The sequence below is a fragment of the Lissotriton vulgaris genome, chromosome 8 (assembly GCF_964263255.1).
Source record: "Lissotriton vulgaris chromosome 8, aLisVul1.2, whole genome shotgun sequence".
In the NCBI taxonomy this organism is placed as follows: Eukaryota; Metazoa; Chordata; class Amphibia; order Caudata; family Salamandridae; genus Lissotriton; species Lissotriton vulgaris.
The window spans coordinates 1,506,839,330-1,506,864,610 of NC_141696.1; the positions used below are offsets into that span (position 1 = coordinate 1,506,839,330).

A 25,281-nucleotide genomic window follows, 5' to 3' on the forward strand; every position below is an offset into this window, starting at 1 on the left:
TTGCTCAAAGAGAGGAGCAAAAATATCCAAAGGTAAATACGAAGCTGACATATGAATCAAAAAGCTACACAAGTCGGACAGTCAAGGTACATCTCCATAGACATATTATTAAATAGCTAAAAACCCTTTAAAAAAGTTAAAAATATGAAAACAGAACATTTCATTGGGAGGGGAATAAAGTGCAAGCAGGAAATCGTTCAAAGTGACAATGCCAAGATTCAAACAGATTACTTTTATCCATCTACAACGTAATTTACGAAGCGCCGGGCAGATCAGCAGCACATGCATACAATCCTGGATATTTACTTTACAAAAATTACACAGAGGAGAGGAGCCATTCCATTTGGATAACAGTCGGTTTAACGGTAATAAATCATAACGTAAAAGAAACCAAAATCTACGGATACCATGTGGTAGGTTCCATCTTACATAGGGCTGAGGGAGTTTCCACAGATAGGAATCAAGGAGATGTTCTACCTTTCTTTTACCACAAATTACTTTTTTATCCGTCTGGAAACACAAGTCCCATGAAGCTGCTTTTAAAGCAAATTTTAACTGTAAAGAAGAATACAAAAACAAAGCAGTTTCATCTAATTTGAGGAGGCTTACAGCTTTTCGAAAATTACGCACAAGTTGAGAAAACTCATTGAAATTACCCAGTAGTTCACTTTTGAGGATAGCTCTCATTGTCCCTACCTTAGCTCTTGCAAGGCAGGCCACCCATCTAACAAGGGCAGATAGTCCCTGTACCCAGCTACTCCTGAGGCCGAAATCCAGCCTGCAGGCAGCTAAGGGGCACGCGTTGTTTAGGGAGGAGAGAGATCTTAGAAGTTTACCCTCTATCTTATGGCAAAAGTCCCACTTTTTCATATCAATAAGTCCAATACCATACAATATTGTTGCGGGGATTTTTGATCTATACACTTCCAATAAAATCGGAAAGTGCAGTTTTCCCGTTGCATGGTAAAGAGAGTTTAAACCTTTGCCATGGGCAATAGCTTTGCGTGTACAATGTTCTATGTGGAGTTTCTCGCTCAAATTAGCCATAATAATTTTCCCCAAAAAAGTGTAGGACTTTACCACCTCAAGTTTTTGGCCCCCTATAAACCAACCAAAATCAACGGAGCGGCACCTCTTCTTACCAGCTATACACATAACTTTGCTTTTAGTGATGTTGATCTTCATCTGATGCGCCACAGCAAACATATGAAGCGCATTGAGCCGATTTGCAAGTCCTTTGGGGGATAAATCTAAAATGAGAACATCATCGGCGTACATCAGGCAAGATATAGGGGCCCCCCCGAGCACCGGGGCAATGCCCACACTGGAAGAAAGGGCTGCGGGTAGGTCCACCGTGTACAGAGAAAACAAAAGGGGGGCCAACAAGCAACCTTGCTTAAGGCCATTCAGAGATGGAATTATATCAGAAAGACCCCTTTCGCCTCCCATCAACACCCTGCACCAGGTCTCTGTATGTAGAGCCCGCACCAGCTCCAATAGGTAGGATGGCAGACCAAGCGCTGCCAATTTTCTCCACAGCGTTCCACGGTCCACTTTATCGAACGCTGTGGAGAAATCGATAAAGGCTGCATACACCACCCCACCTCTCACCTGAACGTACTTATCCGTAACCACATGCAGGGCGGTAAGGTTGTCTAACGTACCGTGGTCCCTACGAAAGCCAGTCTGTTCTGGCGGCAGAATATTATTCTCCTCGACCCAATCGGAGAGGGCTTTTAGTAAACATTTCGCAAACACTTTTCCGATGGAGTCGAGGAGAGCAATCAGCCGATAGTTACTGGGGCTGTCCCTAACTCCCTTCTTAAAAATAGGGACCAGGATACTACCCCTCCATGAATCAGGGACCATTTTCGTCGTAAAACATGCTTTAAACAGGGGAAACAGGATTTTACTCCACCTTACAGGATCAGATTTAAGGACCGTCATGGGGAGCTCATCGGGCCCCATTGCCTCGGAGACCCGCATGTTTCTTATCGCCATCTCAATTTCCTTCTCAACGGGGTAGTTAGTAAGCCCCACGGGAGAGGCACTAATGACATTATCTTTGCCTAAATGACCACTGGTGTTAATATTGTTACTTGAAAACCCATTCCCAGCATAGAGTTCCCGAATATAAGATATCCAATCCTCTTCCGCTATAGGGATAGGCGAGGGGCCAAGTCTAGACCCACACCCTTTACCAATTATTGTCCAAAAATCTCTAATCCTGCCATGGACCACCGATTCCCTCAAATTAATCCATTATCCTCCCTTTCTTTTTTTTAATTTTAATTGGACTCTGCTTCTCTTTCTTTTTAACCTTGATATTTCTTTACCACAATCCATAACCCTATCAAGATATTGTTTGCGAACCAGTTTGTTTATTTCCTTATTCAGGCTATGCAGTATACTCGGGACCGCTACCCTATTTCTTGGTCGAAAAGTTTTTTTGGCATAAGAAGTGATGTTACGAACAAATTCTTCAAAATATGCTATTTCGTTCCCATGCCACTTATTTAAAACTAATAGGGTCTCGTCTAGGAAGTCCTGTACCCCATTAATGGCATTGGGATTCCAATAGCACCTCCCCGAGGAGGCATGGAAAGCGACGTCACTACCCTTAAAAGACCAAGGTGCCATTATCAAAGGCTTTAAAGAAAGAGTAACAAGCAATATACTATGGTCGCTCAACGGGGTAAATATTATCTTAATATCCTGCACAAGGGGGGACAAACCGTAGTCAGAGATAACATAATCCAATATAGAGGTCCCAAACGGAGACTTGTGAGTAAATTTAGCAGGCACATCAGACGGAAATCTCCCATTTAATATCAGTCCATCGACGGCCTCTAATTCATTTAGTAGGATCTTCCCTCTTTTATTTGTCACTAATTTATCAGGGAAGAGTGCCTGCGGAACAAAATATGCCTCTTCTTTAGGTTTATTCCTAAATAGATTCAGGCTAAAATTAGATATTTTACAATTCAGGTCTCCTACCAACAGAATGTACGGAGGGGATGGGACATTTTTAATTAAATCAATATAACGGAATACCTGCTTTAAAAGCACATTAAAACACTCTTCCGGAGGAATATAAACATTCAAAATTACCACAGGGGATTTTATCCCATTATTAAACAAATTGTCAATAGTTATAGCATGGAACAATTTACTAGGATCCATGTAATGACTAAATTTCCACTGTAATTTATTAGATAATAGGCAAGCAATCCCGCCCCTGGCATGGCCTTTCTTAGAGGGAACGGCGGGAACTTCCAGAACATAGTAATCCTTAGAAACCTTCAGCATATCAATACACCACGTTTCCTGCAGGCAAATCACATTTGCTCCTAGAGAAACAAGCAACTCAAACTTCTCAGGGCTACTGTGAATCCCTGCGGTATTCCAGGAGATAATATTTAGTGGGGTGTTAAAGGTGCTGAAACAATCTTGGATCATCTTTAGATTTAGTAGATAAGGCACTTTGCAGCCAGTTCCACTGGTTATTGTCCTCTACCAGTGAGGAGTTTCGAGTCAGCGGAAGAGGCTTCACTTGTGAGACCAAGCGTTTTCCCTTAGCTACCCAAATCTTTAGGTCCCTAAGAGGGGAGGCTACCCCATTGTGTCCCTCCCTTCTTGGTACCTCCCCAAACTCCAAGATTTTATTTCCAGGGTTAAAGATCGGGAGTATATCAATGCCTATTCGTTGGAAGTTTTCAGCTTGCTGAAGTATCAGATTTACAATAATAGGAGAGTAAAATTTCACCCTTATACTTGTTACATTGGCTTCACCAAACAGGGAGACTAATTCAATATCCCTAGTTTGGATATGATGTAAACTATTAATTTCACTAAAGCGCTTAAGAAGCCAAGCTCTGTTTAAAGGCAGGTCAACATCGAATAAGGGTAGAAAGTCTAACACAAGAGTTTCAAGTGAGATGTTTGAAGTTGTTAAGGAGCGATCCGGGAAAAGGCAATCTCCATTCCCCAAAACTACACGGTACTACAAAAGTAACATAGATTTTATTATTGCCTCAGTGTCGTCATGGGAATATCTCCTTGACATGGAGGTAATAGAAAGATTAGAAAGTGATCACTTCCCTCTAGAACTTAAAATCGAGGCCTCCCTATTTGGAGATATAGCTTCCTTCACGACCAAAGAAGTAACTAATGGTGACCACAATGAGATCCATATTAGTAACAATAGACGTTCTCTTAAATGGCCACTTATACTGGATAATGGTGAAATTGTCGCAGAAATATACACACTTTTTGCATGTACCTTTGGCCCATATTTAAATGACACCTCAAAGGAGGGAAACAATAGCCACTTTAAGATGATACACCAACATTTTTTTGATGCTTTAAAGTTGCTAGTAACTAAGATGCCAAGGAAAGTGCAGCAGAAGACACATAATTTGTCTCACAGCAAACCCTGGTACAACAAAGCCTGTAGGGAGTCCAAGAGGGCACTTTTAGCTGCGGTTAAACTTAAGGCACTCTCGGATATTAAGTTAGCTAGGAACAATTATAAATTGGTCCAAAAGGCATCTAAATTAGCTTGGGAGGAAGAGAAATGGGCGGAGTTGCTGCACGCAGCAAAAACACGTGATAATGTAGCCTTTTGGAGGTTAATAGCGAATGGGAACCACCAAGGGAGAGTGGTCAAGGACGTCTACTTGGACGAACAGACCTGGGTAAACCACTTCACTAGCCTCTATAAGGAATATGAGGAATCCTCCACAGACACGGTTATCCCAAATTATGCTCCTCCAACAGACAATTTGGACTTTACTTTAGGAGAGACAGAATTGGCAATAACCCAAATTAAATCTGGTAAAGCCCCTGGGTTAGACAAGATTCCGGGAGACCTGTATAAACGCGAATTAAAAATATGGGCTCCTTACATTAATTACTTGTGTAATGAGCTATCCCGAAATCTAGACTTCCCAGAGAGTTGGAAGGGGGCTGAAATTGTTTTAATTTTTAAAAAAGGAGACAGGATGGACCCCTCTAATTACCGGCCAATAAGCTTAATGGATATACTTCAAATAATCTATGCGCGACATATCCTATTTCGTGTTAACGATTGGCTGGATGAAAAGGCAATTTTGACTAGATATCAAGCAGGATTTAGACCCAAAGTTAGTACAATTGACCAAATTTTCAGTTTTTGCTGCCTCTACTGGAAATATATTAAGATTAAAAAGGGCCAACTATATGTTGCGTTCGTTGACTTAAGGGCAGCATTCGATCTAGTCCCACGCAATCTATTGTGGGAAGCACGGAGTTTAGCAGGGATGCCACCCACCTTGATAGTGCAAATAAAAGAGCTCTACAGAGGCAACTTCGCGAGAGTTAGATGGGGCCCAAAAGGAGAACTAACCCCCAAAATTCCTATTGAGCGTGGTGTGCGCCAGGGGTGCGTACTGGCCCCTACACTTTTTTCACTCTTTGTGAATGACATTCCTTTACATCTAGAGGGATGCAAAAACGATTCTCCCAAGCTAAACGGGGAAAAAGTTACTTCCCTATTATTCGCGGACGACACCATTTTGATCTCCCAGACAAAAAAAGGTCTCCAAGCTCTCTTAAATTCTTTTAATGATTATTGTAATAAGAAAGGATTGGAGATAAATGGGAAAAAGACAAAGTGTATGGCCCTAAATCCAACCAAATCCGATAAAGGCTGCTTAACTCTAAACGGATTAAAATTGGAATCGGTTCCCTATTTTGCATACTTAGGGGTGACACTGGATTCCAATTTTACATGGAAAGCCCAACTGGAAAAAAGCAAGATGACCTTTAGTCAGAATACAAAACCAATTCTCAGGGAGCAAGGTCAGAGCATCAGCAAGGCCGTATCTCCTGCAGTTGAACTTTTTAAATTTAAGGTTCAACCTGCAGTGCTATACGGCTCAGAAATCTGGGGCCCTGGGTTGAAAGACACTTTTAGTGTCTTAGATAATAACTTCTTGAGAAGTCTGGTCAGAGTCCCCAGAAGTACTCCTCTGGTGCCCCTCCAATTGGATTTAAATTTTCGTAGAACGGACCATCATATCATTTTACGCCCTCTATTGCTACGGGTTAGGCTATGGCAGGTACCTGAGCTGCAAGATTATAGAGACGGGCTTATAGAAATTATGGAGCTTGATAGCTTCAAAGTAATATCTTGGTTCAAACATGTTAAATTCTGGCTTACCAATCTAGGTCTGACACACTATTGGGAAAACCCCGATCTATTACCAGCTAATTCAAAAACTATGGTAAAAAAGGCCTTTTGGTCTTATATTACTGACATGATCAAAAGTGCTTCATCCAGTGGGACAATAGTAACCAGGTTCCTTACCTTCAAAGATGAACCAACCTTTGAGACCTTTTTGGACGAAATAGAACCACCTTTAGCAAAGACTCTATTTCTGAAATTTAGATATGGCAATCTCCAAACAGGCTCCACATTGGCTCGCTGGACTGGCGGTGCAAATATTTCAAACCATGTGGAAGATGAACCTTGTCCCATGTGTGGAAGTAACCAAAAAGAAAAGGAGTTACACATCCTCTTTTTCTGCCCAGTATATGCTCAGGCCAGGAAAAGATGGATCAAACCAATATGTATAGCATTAGGTGTAAGATCCTGTTCTCAGGCTTTGAGAATTCTCTCGACCAACACAAGCCAACCTATTGTATTTAGTGTAAGCAGATTCTTGTATTGTATCTTTTTCCAAAGAAGAAAACTTGGCTAAGGATTGTAATTAAGTAGATGTGTTAAAATTGCGGTCCAATCATATAATAGGGGGATAATTGACGAAATCCCACTCCTGTTGTCTATAACTGTCTCCAATAAGAATGAATAGTCTTTTAATGAATGATCTCATGTTCCTCGCTTTTTTAATATATGCGATTGTTTTAAAAAAAATGAATTTATGTACTAATTTGTTTTTTATAAACATGTTTTACTGTATGTATACAATTGTTCTTTTATGGCATTCATGCCGAAATAAAGATTGAAATTGAATTGAATTGATAAACATAGAAAAAAGCAAATAGCAAAGCAAGGCACATGGTTTATAGCACGGCTTGAACATCAGTTCTTTATCAAGGCTACAGACCACACTGTTAGTCTCACCACAGTGCTCTAGCACAGACTTTCTACAGCCCTTGAAACAAAGCACCTGTTTAACACCACCTCCGCTATCTGCCAGTTCAGTGCCTGCACAGAACTCCTAGTCCAACAAGCAGCAAGCTGAAATCACATTACACAATCTTACTAGTGAATTTCAAATTTGCTAATACTAGAAGTACCTGACTTGTTCATTAATGCAAACTGTTTCCAGCAGCTAGTCAAAAGATGTCTCCGAAGTCTGAATATTGCCACCTGAGTGGAGCCCTAGGCATTGCCATTAACGCATCAATAGAAAGTAACCAGGTCTACTCAGCACGCATCTTCCTATAAGCTATTCTAATGAGTTACATATTGTGCTGCAGGACAATGCAATATCTTTATGAATAGTACAGGAGATAGAAGATGCTGGTTATTCAATAGCAAAAATATGCTTATCAAGCGGACTTTAATCTCTGCAATGCCTGCTCAATATGGCAGTTATAGACCTTCTGTCCAACCTGGGTTTACGGAAGTTCCCCCTTTGTTACTGATTAGCTTGCACAATCAATTTTACTTACAGGGTTTTAAGTCCTGGGGCCTGCTAGCTTGAGACCACCGAACAATACAGGTTATATCCCAGTCCTTCATCAGAAGCACTTGCTCTGAGGTCCAGAGCCCTCTAAAGAATCTCACATCTCTGAAGCAGGTGCCTTTCCATGTAAAGCAGCTCCTCTACATTATTAACAGCACAAGCAAAAGCTAATATAGTCTCTTCTTTGCTGTACTTAACTTCTGAAGGCTTTCCCAGAACCCCTCCTCAAAACATAGTATTTATAAAAGCCATCTCCTCTCTGAATTATGTACCCAGAAGGCCAGAAAACATCATGACAAGACCCAACTGTAGGGGTTCACAGTGCATGCATTAGAAACCCTCAATTTGATAAACGTATGACTAGAAATGTTTTTTTTGAATGGTCCAGCTATGTCCCTTTTTCTTTTTCAGGTATCCTTTCCCACTGTCGAAAAGCTCCATGTACACTGTAGGAGCACCACACACTTGGCCCCAAATTGTAGCAGCTCTGGTCTGGTTAACGGAATGTGTCAAGGTACTAATTTGTTGTTTGTATGGTGGCATACATGGATGCATTTGCAAAAATCACATCTCAAGATGTGCCAATGTGTAAGTATTACACCTTATAACCATATTATAATTCCATACAATCACATTGTCCTAGTGAAAGAAGCATAAATTTACATTTCTAACCTATCCAGCTGCACCTTGGAGTGCCCTTAAAGAAAATCACATTTCATGAACTGTATGGTCCCAATGGACCAGCTGTGCCAGAGGTCCTAGTATATTAATTTGTGGATGCTAAAAGAGCCTATTATTCTGGGAATTTATACTTGAATTAAGGGAATCTGTCTCCACAGTTTTCGAGAAAGATGGGAGGTGCACTCGCTGTGAAGTCAATCAAGCAAGCAAAGATCAGTTCCAAAATTACTTCTTTTATTCAGTCAATCTTAAAAACTGGCACACAGCCAAGTATCTGACATGTTCATTAATGCAAACTGTTTCCAGCAGCCAGCCAAATGATGTCTCCGAAGTCTGAATATTGCCACCTGAGTGGAGCCCTAGGCATTGCCATTAACGCATCAATAGAAAGTAACCAGGTCTACTCAGCACGCATCTTCCTTTAAGCTATTCTAATGAGTTACATATTGAGCTGCTGGACAACAAAATATCTTTATGAATAGTACAGGAGATAGAGGATCCTGGTTATTCAATAGCATAAATATGCTTATCAAGCGGACTTTAATCTCTGGCAATGCCTGCTCAATATGGCAGTTATAGAGCTTCTGTCAAGCCTGGGCTTACGGAAGTTTCCCCCTTTGTTACTGACTAGCTTGCACAATCAACTTTACTGACAGGGTTTTAAGTCCTGGGGCCTGCCTGCTTGAAACCACGTTCTCAATTTTTCCAGAGGGAACTTGGTCAGGGCTCTTAAATATCCAGCTAGTTGGTGATTGTAAGAGGAATGTATGGTGAGAGGGGAGACCTCAGGGGCAAGTCTGGCCACAGTGGTAGTGTGTATTCTCGTAATCTAGCGCCCAGGAGCAGCAAGGTATCAAGCATCACAAATTGTGTATTGGAAATATGGGCAGGTCCCAGTCACCACTGTCCCATCAGGGGGCCTATTATCTATGCAGTCCTGGAAAATATACTTTAAAACGGCATGTTCGCGTCGATCGGCATTGCCGGTTATCATGCAGATAGACGCAAACATGCCGTTTTAAAGTGGTGACTGGGACCTGCCCATATTTCCAATACGGAACTGATCTTTGCTTGTTTGGTTTCACGAGTGCACCTTCCATCTTTCTCCAAAATGTGGTTATCAGTAGCACCTCCGGACGGCGGGTGCAGGAAGTGGTTGCACCATTTTTCAATTTACTGTACATATGGACTGGATGTGCTTGACCTTGGTCCGCCGTTTGTTCTTTTTCTGTAAGCTGTCCCCGCAGACCTGGGGCAGTACCCCCCCAATTTTACTCTTGGGCTGCCATTCTGAGGCATTATTCCTGCTATTCTAGATGGTGGGGAAGACCTGTGACCCAGGATGATCTTCACCTGACCATAGACCGCAGGTAGATGCCACTGGGCCTACATCACGAAGAGGACACTTTCATAGTGACACTAAGATAATACAAAGCCTTACAGTAAGGACATCGACGATTGGAAGGTTTCTGTCATGGGTGAAGAGGAGTGCGACTGAAACAGCTATTGTACTGATGCCCCAGAAGATAAGGTTACAGTTCCTTACTCTGCACCCATTTTGTTAAACATCCATTTAATGCAGTAAAATGTAGGTCTGCAGAAATCTTCCTCATCTGCATAAAAATATTTGATGAAAATTTAGATTTTATGGCTAATATATCAGACCTCACATCAGGCAATCAATACGCTTATTTTCTCTGGTTTGTATAGTTTGTAAAACAATGACATTTTGCTCATTCAAGGCAAAACAGAGAGAAGAAAAGAATTGGAGAGAGTGGGTAGGAGGGCAAAGGTGGAGTGAAAGTGAGACGGTGTGAAGAAATCTGGTTTTATTGCAGAACACCCCCCCATTTCCCTCCCCCCCCCCCCCCCCCCCCCCCCCCCCCCCCACACACACACACGTTTTGCCTGGCTTTTGATGCAACTTTGACTATAGAGTACTGGGACCCTGCTGTCCAGGTTCCCAGCACCAGTACTCTTTCTCTAAATCATAGCCACAATTGGTGCTTCTGTCCCTGTAAGTCCCTACTAAGTGGTACCCTGGGTACCTAGGCCTGGAAGTTGAAGAGGGTCCCCTGGAGCACCCTCACTAGGACCATGCCACTACCCTAGCTGCTTGCATACGCCTGTGAGGTGAAAAATGACAAATTCGACATGGAACCCTGCCTGGGTGTCTTGTCAGCCGGCACTGCCTGAAAGTATAGGTAAGTCACCCTTTAGCAGGCCTTACAGCCCTAAGGCAGGGTGCATTATACCACAGGTGAGGGTATATCTGTATGAGTTGATAAGCCCCTACAAAACTTAAGTCAATTCTTAAATATTGTAAGTGCGGGGGAAGCCATAAGGAGTACTTGTGCTGAAAACTCGACCACTCGAGTTCTCCAGCACCATGATGGCTTCACTGAAACCAGGAGTGTTTGGTACCAAACGACTCCTTGTAATAAATCCACACTGCTGCCGGTGTGAGATTTATTAAACTATGTACTCAGAGGGCACCTGAGAGGTGCCCCCTGAAAGCCTTCCAACCCTGGTGTGGTCATGGACTGGCTTTAGGCAGCCTGCCACACACAGACATGTTTCTGGAGCCCTGGGTGGAGAGCCTCTGCTCTCTGGGACCAGAAATAATGCACATCCTGGGTGTAGGTGTCAGACCTCCCCCAGGATGTTCAGAGTGCTCAAAGGGGAAGCCACCTTAATAATGCAACCGCCAGCCTCTGCTGCTAGCAGCAGATGGCAGCCCCAGTTACCACGACTTTGGGCGGGAAGACTTAGAAAGACTAGGAGGTGTGCCCCCCTTTGCCAACTCCACCCCTCAGGTGGAGGAGGCGAGGTTAAGCACACTGTTGAGTCCCCTTCATCTTGAAGATGAGGAGACTCCTTCAATCAGGGCTTGGAGTATGCCCTCTCCCACCGGAGGGTGGCATATTAGAGGGTGTAATCACCCCAGACGAGGTGCCTATTTGTCCTACCTGTTACTCCCCTAAAACACCCCCTAAATCTAGTATTTAGGAGGCTCCCTCAGACTTTGAAACTAGTTACCTGCAATCTAAGAAGGAAGACGAAGAAGACACCGTGCAGCGCAGCCTGAAAAAGACTTCGGACCTTGCCCCAGCCCTACCGACTTGTATTCAGCTTAAAACGACCTTGCGAGAAGGAGTTGCCTGTCGTGCAGCTAGTGACTTCCAGAAACCAGAGGAAGACTGCCTGAACTTTCACAAAGACCAGAACTCCTGAGGTCCGAGGTTCTGTCGCTAAGAATCTAACATCAAGGACCCCATGCCAGCTGGAACCGCGAGTCCTGACCACTTGCACCCAACGCCTCCAGCCTGTGTCCAGGTGGCCCAAAAATCCAGAACCGGTTCCCCTGCGGTCCTAACCTTAAGTTGGCTGACCCCTACTGGACTTCACTACGAAGCCTGCAGCCTGAATCCAGAGGCTCCCTCCGAACGTGACTGGCTCCGGGAAGATGACTCCGACGTCTAAAGGCACCCCTGCACCCTATGGCCATGGGCCTTGGTGATCTGAATAGACTGTGCTCCTATTGATTGTGCTCCTATGACCCTCTACACCTCTACTTACATCTGCTATCGTTGGCCTCCCTTCTGCAACCTCATGTGCAAAGTCTGCAGCCTGTTTGTCGAAAACAGAATTCTCATTGAAAAGCATTGGGCGCCTGAGGCGGAAATTGCACCCTGCACCCGGCTGCTCTTGTACCGTTGGTGCTGGTTTTTGCCCCCTACATTCTGGTCCTGACCCCCAAAGCTGTGTGTATAATGAATAAGAAAGAAAAACAAATGAAGGAAGAGTCACGCAAGAGCCAACAATAAACGTTGTCAAATTGTGCCTCTCGTAGTAAAATACAGTGTTAGGGATAGGCCAAATATATGTTAAGAAATGAGATATCTAACTTGGTTATTTGACCTTAAAGTTATACGTGAATAATGGCCTGTAATGCTTCAATTGATAGTTTATCATTGGACAGTGGTAGTGGTATCTGGTTTGAATGAAATATGCATATATTGGTTTACGGAGTTGACCCTGCCGGTCTTTCTCATTTAACTCTGATCTTTATTTGGCTTCTCAGTTGGTTTACCATCTCAGGGAAATTAGGCTGAACCAGGAATCCTGGGAGGAAGAAGTAACTGAAGATGGAATTGAGAACAATAAGGTGAAAAAGACTTTTGATGTTGGCTTGGGTCGATTTTGTTTCTAACTCACTTGCAGAATCTAGTGCTTAATTTGAGTTACTGATATTTAGATTTGCATTGGTTTTCTCACTCCGCTCACTCTGAGATTTATGTTACAGAACTCTTATTAAAATATCCTTGTTTTTTCGGTTAATCAATACTTTACTTTATTCGATTTTGATAAAATCATATAAGCATAAAAAAAATTACAATATCAATTAATTATAAAAAATAAAACAAGACAGTATTGCACAAGTAAGTTAAAAACATTGTAATAGCGTTGTATTAAGTATGCAGCATGAAGGAAGCCACCCTGTCATTACCTAGAAAAGTCTAATAGTCCAATTTTTTCCTAAGGTGAATCACGGACCACAGGTAATTGGATACCTTGCAACAAATTGATGAAGATGTTAATTGTTGCAAAATAATAAGACAGGGCGACATTGTTTAAAATTATGTTCACATAAAATAGGTAGAATAAGATGCTTCTGAGGTGTCTTGTAAAATGTACAACAAAAACATCACGTGCAATGTGAATTGATTGGATAAGCCATCACATGGACATTTAGGTAAAAAGACCGTGGTTTATTCTGTCAGTATCTAGTGTATATTTGTGCATCAACTTTAAACTTCCATTTTCTTGAATCTGTTACAGTTGTTCATGGATTATACTACAAAGTGCTACTTGCTGTTTATGGAGGGTCGTGACTCGTATGAAGAACTTGATAGCGAGGTGTGCTCAAAACTAAGTAAGTGATGTGTGATTTTAAGTTCACCAAGATTGTGATGTACACTTTAGCGTTGGGGGTGATTTGGTTTTGTTAAATTCAGTATGTTATAATATCATCTACAGCTAAAAAGCCTTGGAAGGCTCCTGACTGTTAATATTTAATAGCTCTTTTGATTTACGGAATCTAGATCTAGACAGCATGAGTTTGTGAGTGCTTCAATTTACATTGCCTTTTTCCAGGAACAGTTGGACAAGTATGCCCACGAAATTAAACAGACTGTTTACCATCATTATTGATCTCTATCTTCACACTGTGCCCCTCCAAATAGTTCATTAAATACTCTAACCTCACCTACCTTTAAGTGACCCTCTTCACCAAATCCACGGTTTCTTTCTTGTCAATTGCACTTTCTACTCCCTTTACCTCATGACATTTCCTGCTACTCCTTCCTTTGTCTCTTACCGACCCGCTTCCAAATGATCTTGCTACTCCTCCTCTCTCCCAGCCCACTACACACAGTGTATCACTGATGTTCTAATTGCCCTGCCTCTTCCCCCCATCTATTTCCCTTGTGGATCCTCAGATCAATCCCTACACCTTTACCCTCTTCGCACTTTCTACCCATGACCGCATCTCCACCTAACTTGTGCACCCTCCCAACTCTATATGTATGTCATTAAAACAGTTTTTTATATCTGATGCTCTCATTGACCACAGACCTAAGATTCTCTTTGTACTGGATGCTGGCTTGTAGACTTTGCCAGTCACATTATTCATGAAGATGTCCTGTCTGGACACAAGAATCTTCTAACTGACCCAACAAACAGGACTTCGGGACTTTCTTTCGCCCACATATCCTCACTTACAGCTTATCTGTAATATTCTGTCAGACAATTTTGTATAAAATGCATGTAACTCATGTGCCTCTCACTGTACAAATGATCCCTCAGAGTAAGACTCTGTGCCGCCTGTAAGTCCCTCTTTAGCCGGCTCCCTCTGCCGTCGTTTACTCCTTTGATCAGCTGCATGAGTTTGCATTCTCCAAACTGGATGATTGTTCTTGTAATCTGGCCCCTGAGCTATCTAGAAGACCTGAAAACCAGGAAAAAAACATTGACCAATCAAATTGCAGATGAATTGCAAACTGCCTCTTAGGTGGAGCATTTGTCCACATCCCCTCTCCAACTCCCTATCTTGTACGTTTAAGTAATGGCAATCAAAGCATTGACAGCCATACCTTCATTACTTTGAGGGCGAGGTTACATCGGTTCTAGGCAACGCTAATGCAGTGTGAGCCCTCTATCAAAAGCAGTGATCTAATCAAATTTAAAATAATTCTCAAGAATGAGGTGGCCTTTTGAAATCCATACTGGGGCATAACTGACAATAACTAACATTCTAGCAGTGTACTGAAGGATCACAGATTCAGAACCCTGTTTTGGGCTTCAGGGCAATGAGTAATCGTTGTTATGGAGCGGTCTGTGAAACCTGGAAGAGCAGTATAGGAACGTAACAACCAAACCAGAAGATGGAGAAAATTCTTCCAACAAAATGTTGGCAGTGTTTGCCTACGAGTGATGAAAGTCCTCAATATCTTGAGGGCAGTCCAAAAACTGAAGAAAATATGCAAGATCACAAGATGGTTGCGTAAGAAAGTGATGCTATCTGTATCGGTGTATGACATTTCTGCTTTCCACATGGTCTCCCCAGAATTCTTTTGCTTTGTAAAGAACTGAATGTCTGGCATATTTTGACACTGGAAAGTGGGGACAACTGCTAAACAGCTTCCCCCTATGTATGCTATACCCAAAAACATGGCGTTCGCTTGTTTGACTTGTAGATAAGTCCCCTGTGTGCAGGTGGCATGGGTCAAATGCACAAATTGGTTGCCTTGTGGTATTACCCATCATATATGGGATTTTAAAAATGTAGGCAATGGGCTAAAATTTATGGGCTAAAAAGTAGTCCTGCCACGTTAGTTTGTACGCCCCAATATTGGCATGTTAAATCAAATCCAATGTCCACCTGTAAGGATTAAACTGACCCAGGTAAGTAAAATGTACAAGTGCATTGCAGGTGCAAGGGCCAGTTCCTTAAGAAGCAGATTTAAAACCAGAGTGTTGAGATTCCTACTTATTTAGAGCGGTATCAGGATCTTAGCAGTCGCAGCACCAGAGGGGCTGGTGTAAAGTTTGCACAGGGATTTGGAAGCTTCGTTTAACAGAATGATTTAGGCGTAATCTATAAACTAAATATTTGCAATTTTCCATGGTGCAAGTGTAATTCATTGGCAGACATAGATGTGTAGTATCAATGCTCCAAGTATGATTTCTAGAAAGGTTTTACATTTCTTCCCAGTAAACTGAAAATTAACTGGCCTGTTCAGGCAGCCTGAGGTCCTGCTCCTGAATTCAGAGCTTTGGCCTCCACGGATTTGAGTTTCATTCATAAAAGGGCTCTGCTGGACTAATTAGGGCTAGATTGGGAAAGGTACTCTGGCCATCTGTCACCGAAAAGCAGGCAAGGCAGCCTGCCAGCATCATTCACATTCCAAAGGCCAGACTGTGTGGATGGAGAAGGGGCCTTTCTGATGAAAGCCTTAGCCCAGCCAACTTGGTTTCTTCCATACGCAGGGATGTACAGTGGATACGATGATCACCTGGAAGGGGCTTCAGTTTGAAGTAGAGAGAGAGGCAGCGGATTACCCTGAGCCAGCCCAATGGGCGTACTTGGATGGCCGAGGGAGCTAAGCAGACTGAAATCTTAGTTTCATCATCTTGGAATACTGTTCTTGATAGCTTTTACCACAAGGAAGAAGTAATGAAAGATTAGGGAAGGAACATCATAAGAGACTCACTGTCACATGCTCTAGATCATAACCATTCACTTTTGGGTTACCACTACAACGTGGAACTCCCACGCCCTGGACAAATGGTCGCTTCTTGAATTTGAGGAAGGAGGCTGACGAATGATTGGGAAGATGGCGCCAGGTTTTCTGTTGGCTCGTGGAAGCGGAATAAGGTGCATTTGAAGGACTATATGTTATATAATAAGACTTCATTAACCATTATTTATTAGAGAATCAAGCAGAAATTGAGACTTGAGAAACAAACTGTGAGGCGGCCGTATTGATCATTAAAGGATATATTGCTCTAAGTTTCGCACTATGTAAAATGAGGGGAGTTAACTTTAGAGCAGAAACATAAGAAATTGGAATCCAATGAGGTAAGCAAGTATATAAAACGGTCATTTCCGTTTGTCAAAAGCTGTAGAATTTATGCATCTTAAAACCAAACAATTCGACTATGGAAAAGGATACAAAGTTAAGATGATTAGCATACACAATGCAAACAAAAAGTCTCTGTTTTCCGACAATAACAGAGAGATCTTTAAGTCAGCAGGTCTTGAACTGCATCATTCCACCTTTGCACTGAATCAAGCAAAAGCCTCATGATACCAAAGTCGCCCAAAGTTCACAGCCAAATTCTCCAGATTGGGATATGCAGTCTACTCTTCTTAGGATGAGATATAGCTTATAGTTCTCAAAACGTTCTCCTCAGCTCCCATGAATGAAGAATCAGCACTAAACAGAGTTGGTAACAATACCACACCAATCTCTGCTCTGGATGCAGTTCAAAGTGGACTTGCGGTGCACCCTCCGTTTCACTCGCCAGCGGTTCCACAGCATTGTGGTTACCAGATTGGTTTGCCCCACTTCTCAGGTTGTCTAAGAGCTTCAAGTACTCATGAAGATTCACCATGCTCCTAACAGCTCAGGCTTTGAAGGACTTTCTGACAGCAGACAAGCAGGGTTCCAGTTCCTCTCACTATTGCCTCCATTCCGCGCCTCTCTATGATCACCTTGCCAGATAGGCTCACCTCTGCTGCACTGCCATGACTGCAGCCTCACATTTTGAGGTCCTCCCAAGTAAATCTACATGTAACTCACTAATGCATCTTAATGGACTTTACCATCCCTGTGAGATGCACTTCTACAGAAAGGCATGCCACCACTTCTCTCTGTTTAATTCCCTGTTTATGGCAGAGTAGGGTGTATAAAATTCCTCCATCCACTTCTTACGATCATCCCTTTTATCACCTCTCTGACAAGATCTCTGGGTTGAGATTAGCCAGATTAAAGTCTCCATGAACTGCTATGACCAGGGTGCAAATTCCTAATGTTGACTGTCTCTAGAACTGTTTTTAGGATGCCTGGAACTGCAGTAGGGCACATCTGTCCATTCAAGATCAATCTAACATTCCCTCAGTGCCTTGGAGGACCCCTTCAGAATTGCTGCAGACCTGGTTAAGTAGGCACACTAACTTTATTCTCCTTACCAACACAGTGGATTTATGGCCTCAGATGCTTCCAGTTTCACACACCACCTACTCGGAAACTGGGGCATGCCAAAGTACCATCATGGGCGCCTCAGGGGCTTGCATATGAATGCACTCGCTGCAGACAGGCTGATACGGCCATGAACGAGAACTCAGCAGGCTTTTCCATCAGGCCCGCGACTTTGTAACCGCTGCTGACCAGGAGGTTGGCGTCACTACTTTTTCTGCTGGGAGATGTGTCCAGATGGGTGCCAAGTCTCCCCGGAGAACTCCAGCAGGCAGACAAAAGTGGATCTGGTTGGGAGCCTGGAGACTGCACAGCCATCTTGGGCTTTGGCTACCCCCAGAACCTCCCCCTTGCTTCAGTCTTAAACTGGTTAATTATGAAAAAATATTCTTCATATCACAATGAAGAAGAAATGCAAAGCATATAACTACTGCTTCCTACACAAGCAGGTGTGCTGGGAAGTGAAGGAAAGAGAAAAGAAGAATATGGTTGAAAGTGTCAACATAGTGTTTGTTAGACCTGGCACCTTGGCGTGAGTCTCCCTTCCACTTTTTGCTGATGTGCCTCCGATGTTTTGCTGGTTTTCCGATACTCAGGGCACTGCGCCACGGCTGATCCGTGCCGCAGTGCAAGTGCTCCCTACTGTAAATTGTATATACGATTGGTATTCCTGATTGGTGCATTGGATTTGCTGTCAGTCCCTAGTAAAGTGCACGAGAGAGTGCCGGGGCTTGTAGATGCCAATACTGCTGGTGGGCCTGCAGCGCTGGTTGCGCCACCCACCGAAGCAGCCGTAAAGATGTGTCTGGGAACTGCGACCGCAGAACCCGCGTGCGGTCTCGTACTGTCACGCTAGCTGGGCAAGTGTCCCCACTTGCCCGCACCGACCCTTCCCTTGACTGCATATTAGTCACCCCTATGGTAGGCCTGTGGGCAGGGTGCGTTGTAGGTGTAAGGTAGGACAAGCCCTGATGAGCGTGGCATGTCCTGGTAGTGACTTACAACGAAGACCGTATTTCACTGCTGAAGGCTACCTGCTCCGTTAGGCCAGACTGAGCTGCGAGGATTATTACACCCTATAATCCCCGCAGGCTCAAGGAGCATGGTAGTGAGTCATGTTTAGTATGCCTGAACTCAGGATGATGAGATATTTCTTGTAGGCAAGTTTATTTCAGTATCCTGGGTTTGCAAATGCTACTTTTAGAAAGTTAGCATTTGCTTGCCTAACCATTTCAGTTGCCTCTGCCAGTATGTGTATCCGACTGTCTGGGATGTGTGAGTGACAGGGCTGGAGGGATGACAGGTGGTGAATGCGCAGATTACACCTTAGTGGGAGGTAGGAGTGCCTCTTGACTCGAACTGTCACTGTGCTCGGCCACCACAATGCTGGCTCCACCCTCCTGGGGAGCGGCGGATGACTCTGCCGGCACCTGGCCCAGGAAGGGCGAAGCCCCCATCAACAAGGTACTCTGGCCACCCCTGTCTGGACAATGCTGGCTCCACCGCCTGTGGGGCGTCTGATGCGCCTGCCCCTCACACTGAAAGCAGAAGCCGGAGCACACCCGCCGGGGTACTCCAGAACTGAGAGTGGCTATGCAAAGGCCCCCCTGGCCTGCGAGAACAAAAGAATTGGCCTATAAAAGAAGGAGCCCTGCTCCTTGAAAGTTAGATCCGGTTTGGGCCACAGAAAGACTCTGCCCGACGAGAAGGACCGCGAGAGACAAGGAGGGGTGCTGACTCTTGCCTGTGTCTGGTGCCTTGCTGCTGAAGGAGAGACTAGAGAAAAGACTACGAGAAGACTTTTGCTTTACTTTGTGCCAAACTCTGCTGAAGAGATCTCCAAGGGCTTGCAACTGAACTTGCCCCCTGACCAGCGTCCCAGGACCAGTGGACGCTACCCCCTTGGAAGAAAGCGACTGCGAGTGCTGACCATCGCCGCAGTATCGACAAAGAGGAATCTCCTCTAAGGCATCAACGTCATCCCGACCACCGTGACCGGGGCCCACAGCAACAGCGGAAGCAAAGCAAGGACCAGCCGCCGCTGGCCCGAACACCGTGACCGCAACTGCACAGGGAGCCCGAGAGCAAAGGGAAGGAGGACCCGTCCGGTCTGAGCTCTCGAGGAGACTGCACAGCGAGCAGTCACTCACCTGCAAGGACGGGCAGTTGCCCTACGAGAATCCACAAGGTCGGTAGCCTGCCCGACAGCCCAGCTGTGAGCCCACAGCTGCACCGGCATTTGGCTGGGTACGTCCTGCACTTGGGGACCGTACTGCCACTTGTCACCGCCGCACAGCCGCCGTCTCCAAGGTCGGAGCGGACGACGAGGAGAGGACCGTGCCGCCACAGAACACCGCTGCCCCGGACGACCAGTGACCTGCTCGGCCGAAGAGCCGCAACGATCAGCGACCCCGGGAAGGCAACGCGACGTGGGACAGATCCCCTGGAAGCCGCCGGCTCCACAAAGAACTTTGGTTAACCCCGGCCTACGGGCCTCAAGAGAACTGCTATAAGAACTGTGGTAACCTGAATCAAGTATCCTGCAACCGTTTTCATAAAGTATATCGACTGTATTCACAAGCCTGCTTAAAATCTATATAAAGATATATATTTTTACCGAATACAGTCTGGTCTCGTTGTGTGGTGGGTTGGTTGTGAAGGTGTACTATTGCAAGTGTTTAACCCTATGTGCCCCAAAGATTAGCCTACGACTGCTTAAGCCACACTACCTAGAGGGTAAGCAGAGGTTGTCTGGAAGGTAACCCTCAGCCCTGACGAGGAAGAGAGAGTCCCTGCTTGTCGCTAGTGTTGCACTGCGCCAACTAGAGCCTCCCCCTTCCTACAGTGTTCCTCCACCATTGAAAGCATAATTAGACCACGTATTCAAACGAAGGTTATGCAACACAGAATCCACCTCTCCTTCTCCTCTTGACCATGAGTTTGTCGTCCAGCAGTGCCCGGAAAACGTCATCACCAATATCAAGGTTGGGATGCTGGATGCTGAGTCCTGACGGTTCAACCCGCCCAACCAGCTAAATCATTACAATAAATCACAAGATTCTGCTGTGGTGAATCAGAACAGTCTTTCCCTCCACCTTCACTGGAAACCACAGAGAAGCATCTGACACTCAAAAAAATATGTTTTAATTTACTGCAACTCCATTCTCCTTTTTATAGTAGCAAAGCTAACGTCTTTAAAGACATACATTTTGAAACTACTGAAGATGAGATTATTCTTTTTCACTTGGTAGTCTGGTTTAGAATTTACAGTTCCTGAAATGTCCAAGCACCAAGGTAAGCCTGCCTGCTTTGATTTTTTTTTTTCCATAGTGACCATTTGTGGGAGGAGACATAACTTTCAATCTTGTCATTAGGGTATCTGTCCTACTACAGGACTTGTTCGTAATGAAGCAAAGCAACTTATCCTGTAACTCCACGTTGGTGGCATAACTGGGCAGACTGTCTAGGTTTTCACCTCCTTTTCAAAATCCTCCATCTTAAGTTCCATCTGGGAATATGATGTTTAAACGAAGTCCTAAAATTGTTGGGCACACTGAGCTCCTTATCTTGTCATGAGCTCTCCCCTTTGATCATCTCATTTTGAAGTGTGAGCTCATCCTTCCCTGCTTTTGTAAGGTGGGCAACTTGAATTTGCCCAATTTCTCTTCAACAGAATAATCCACCTCTTCAACGCACTGCGACTCACTTTTTAACACTTTCATTAAGCATTTCCCATACGTCCGAGACGCTGCTGTGCGGTCACTCTCCACTAGTGAATCATGCCTGGCTTCTCTGCTGGTGAAAGGTCTCGGTAAGGACAGTCTTGTTCTTCTTTCCCAGTGCAATATTTGTTTTCCTTGGAAGGCATTGATATACGAAAGGGAGCACGCGGCCAGAAAAGGTGGTCACAGATGCACCTGCATCTCAAAACCCCTCTCGTCCAAAACAATCTGCTTAAGAAGACCTGCTTCCCATTGCAGAGGCAACGGCATCTTCCAGTGCCATATGCCTCCTGCCACCCCAGCAGCACCCCCACTCCAGTCCCTGCTGCCACACTGCTGATCACGGTTTGTTACATGAACAAACTTAGGAAACTACAAAGTGATCGAAAAAGCAAGCTGGAATTATCATTGACATAGAGAAAGCAGTGATGAAACTCGGCAGAGGGTATGTGGTCTGGCTGCTCAATCATAAATTTGTGGCTAAGATTTTTTTAAGTAGAAATTCTTTATTTGTTTTTTTACAACCATAAAGCATGACACTATACATTATTAAAATATAAGTGAAAAACGGTTTCACAATAAAGTGCATCATTATGACTAAGATAATACCTAAATTATGCTGCAGGTGATGATGATCTACCGTAGGCAACATCAGCTCAGCCCAAATGTAACGGACGGAAGTTGTTAGGGGAAGTGATGTAGCCAGCAGCCTTGTTCTATGATTGGTGGAGCTGTCTGAAGGTTCCAAGTCTTCTAAAAAAAGAGGCACCAAGGTGCATTAAAGGGTTCTAGAGTTGTGTCTTACCATTGGGACTCTTACCTATTTTATTGTGTGGCAGGGAGGAGACACGGTGACTCACTAGCACGGCCTGCAGAATATTACAGGAGTTGCTGCAAAAATGTAAATTATATAGACCTGATGATCTCCAGACACCCCCAATCCACAAAATACATTTGGTGTTACAAACTGCTGAATTTAGCTCTAGTAGATCCGTTTACTTCCAGCATGAAAGGATATCGATCCCTTTCTTCAAGTAGATGGAATACGCCGATGTAGTCACACAGCGAGAGAGACGCCTGCGTTATCAATATTGTTAGATAAGTACATACTTCACTACCCGTGGCTGCTACAAAGATCTACAGTTCTAGTTCAGATTTTAGGGATTTAGTGTAGAGACTACAATGAACTTATTTTGAACACTCGAGGCACTCCTCAGAGCTCAGAGGCGACAAAAGGTTTATAGGATGGTTTCATTTGTGAGCCATGCTTTCTCGTAACGTCTGAGTTTGTTGCCCTGATCTGACCACCAAACATGTATTCAAAATGTGAATTAAAAAAAGAAAAATACATTTGTTAGAGATGCTGTTCGTATTTCACGAATACCTGTTCTGGCAACCCTGCACAAACACAATACTGCTAACCATGATGCATAAGTCTGCTAGGCAGGCCTGTGCTGATGGCTGATGGGATCCAGGGCTTGCTGCCATGGTGATGCACGCGCCCTCCTCTGGCACTCCAGTCTCCTCTTTCTCCCCATCAGTAGGATAGAGATACTGACACGAAGGGCGCTGTACCTCCTAAAATCTTTTAAAGAAATTTTCTCTAAGCTTTTTTAGTAACATCTTTGTGATTGTCAAATTACAGTTATACAAAGAGGCATTGATTATAAATGACAGCGAAATATCTGCAAACTTTCAGAAACATTTTCCTAAAACATTCATAAAAAAAACTTGTATAGAAACATTATTGAAACAAATGTGTATAGAGTCTTATCACAGTGCAGGGATGCATTGCTGAACCAAGGTGCCAAACATGGCATTTGAGAACTGGTTCATAGCATAGAAATAGCGGACATCCCCAAGAAACGATGGCCCATACCGATCTACCTTCAGTATACGTAGTCAGAAACCATAATCTTGTATGTGAAATGAGCACTGGGTAAAGCATGACAGCTGTAACTCCATAGTTTAACAAAAGGCAAACCATAACAGTAATTCCTATTGTATTGTAGCTGCAAAGATAGCTCAGATGGTCATTGTGGATCAACGTACAGAATAGGACCCACCCTCAGTGGAATCTGTACCATTGTGAACATCTGTGTTTTGACTCTATTATTTCACTGTCTGGAAATTACAAATGGTGATTAGGACAGTCCATCCCTGATGAGTTGATTGGTCGCGAGAAGATATTTTGACCCATTCGGAACAGCTATAGGTTAGATTATAAGAAGAAATACAAAATCATTGCCAGAAGACCAGTTTAAGTGAAAATCCTATTAATGGGTCATTTTATTTTATTATTCATAATGGTATGGTGACGCTTACTATGCCAGGGATGTGTGGCATAAATCGAAAAGACAACCTTGCACCATAAATCTATTTAGTGCTTCGAATGTTTTTTTTTTTACGGAGGACTGAAATGATTGTTTAGAATCAAATAAAAGAAGTGTTAAAGAACTTTGGGAGAACTTTGATCGTAAGCGAAAATCCTCTTCATTAAATCCCTTGTTTGACACTAACTAACCAAAGCATAGACAGTTTTTGCCCCTTTCTTTGAACTAATCCCATCTCCATGAGGAATTCCAGTTAGGGTCCTTGCATTTTTATTCAATTGTAGCTATTGTATTATATCTTGCAGCTTTTTCAAACATAGAAAGTTTGTAATTTATGCAGCGGAAAATAAATTCCTGCCCCATGTTTCTGCTTGGGTTTGGTAACGATGTTCACAGAATTGGAGGCCATGATTGCTTACTAACGTTTTCTGTATAAAATGTTTTTGTCTTTATTCAAACAATTTTTACAGCAAAGCAGATTGTGTCACACAATTATTTCCAAACTTGGTTTTTAAGAACCCCAGTGTGATTATTTTAAAATATTAAATGAGGCTGATTCTTAAGATGGTGCTACGACTAGTCAGCGTTTTTCAGCTGAAAGCGCTACATAGATTATGAGGCACCTCTACAGACTACGATGGTGCAGCCGGTTCCATTGCTCCCTCCAAAGAAGTTGTTACAAGACGCCTCGTCAAGCCAGTGAAGAAAGTGAGAAGAGACTATCAAATCTTCAGACCTCGACATACAGTATGTGGAACTCGGAGAAGGAATACAAAGAATATAATCCTCCTCCATGTAAGGTTCAGCAACTGCGGTCCCCCAGACCTTTGCGCGAAGCACTCACAAGACATTGATGGGGTCTACCTCCCCTGCAATTGGTTCAAGTTCAATTGCAAAAGCTAGCCAGCATGCAGAATGCGATGAGACATTCATCACAGACCCCTTCCTCCTCCTACTTCCGGCTCTCAGTCAGAAGGGGTATCCACACCTCAAACACCAGCATTAATACCAATTCCGGTGCCTGAAATAAAATCCCTGCGAAGTCCCCATCACCTAAGGGAGGTGTCTCTCCCATAAGAGTGAACAGTGGGATGGATGGATGGAGATGTATCCAGTTCAGGGGACTGCTGTTAGATGATACAGACGATTCTGATTGTTGTATAGCACCTTAATTTAGGACGCATCTCCTCTGCTGCGCAGCTCAAGCCTGAGAAGAACTGAAACATCACCTCTGCTGCGTGGACTTTCCAGTTCTAAGGACTTTACATCGCCGTTGCAGGCTCATCTAACATGCCGCTGCACAGCTGCTGAGCTTCTTTTCAGGAAACTATTAAAAACCTGGTTATTTTACACACCTGATAAATTGGTACTCTCTCTGAGTTTCTTTCTTCTTCTAGAGTTGTCCCTCTCTCTGCCCTCCACCATTGACCTCCATACTCCTCCCCTCTAGCGCCAAGATACTCCTTGGAGTGAACGTTGCGCTGGGGCCTCTCACAGGGGAATACCAGGACGGGTTCCCTAGGCAAGCGCCAGGATGCCCTTTGGGTGACAGGTTGCGCTATATAAATACACCTACATTTACATTTAC

At 43.8% G+C, this 25,281-nt stretch overlaps 1 protein-coding gene across 3 annotated transcripts in view; it reads left to right on the forward strand.

The window, feature by feature from the left end:
• The window catches only part of NDC80 (NDC80 kinetochore complex component), a 288,742-nt gene that overhangs the window by 174,750 nt on the left and 88,711 nt on the right, over nt 1-25,281 (forward strand). For all 3 annotated transcript variants that reach the window (XM_086935612.1, XM_086935611.1, XM_086935613.1), the window contains exons 6-8: nt 8,106-8,208; nt 12,460-12,543; nt 13,218-13,311. In XM_086935612.1, the coding sequence (XP_086791738.1) occupies nt 8,106-8,208; nt 12,460-12,543; nt 13,218-13,311 (281 nt within the window). The remainder of the gene's footprint in view (nt 1-8,105; nt 8,209-12,459; nt 12,544-13,217; nt 13,312-25,281) is intronic.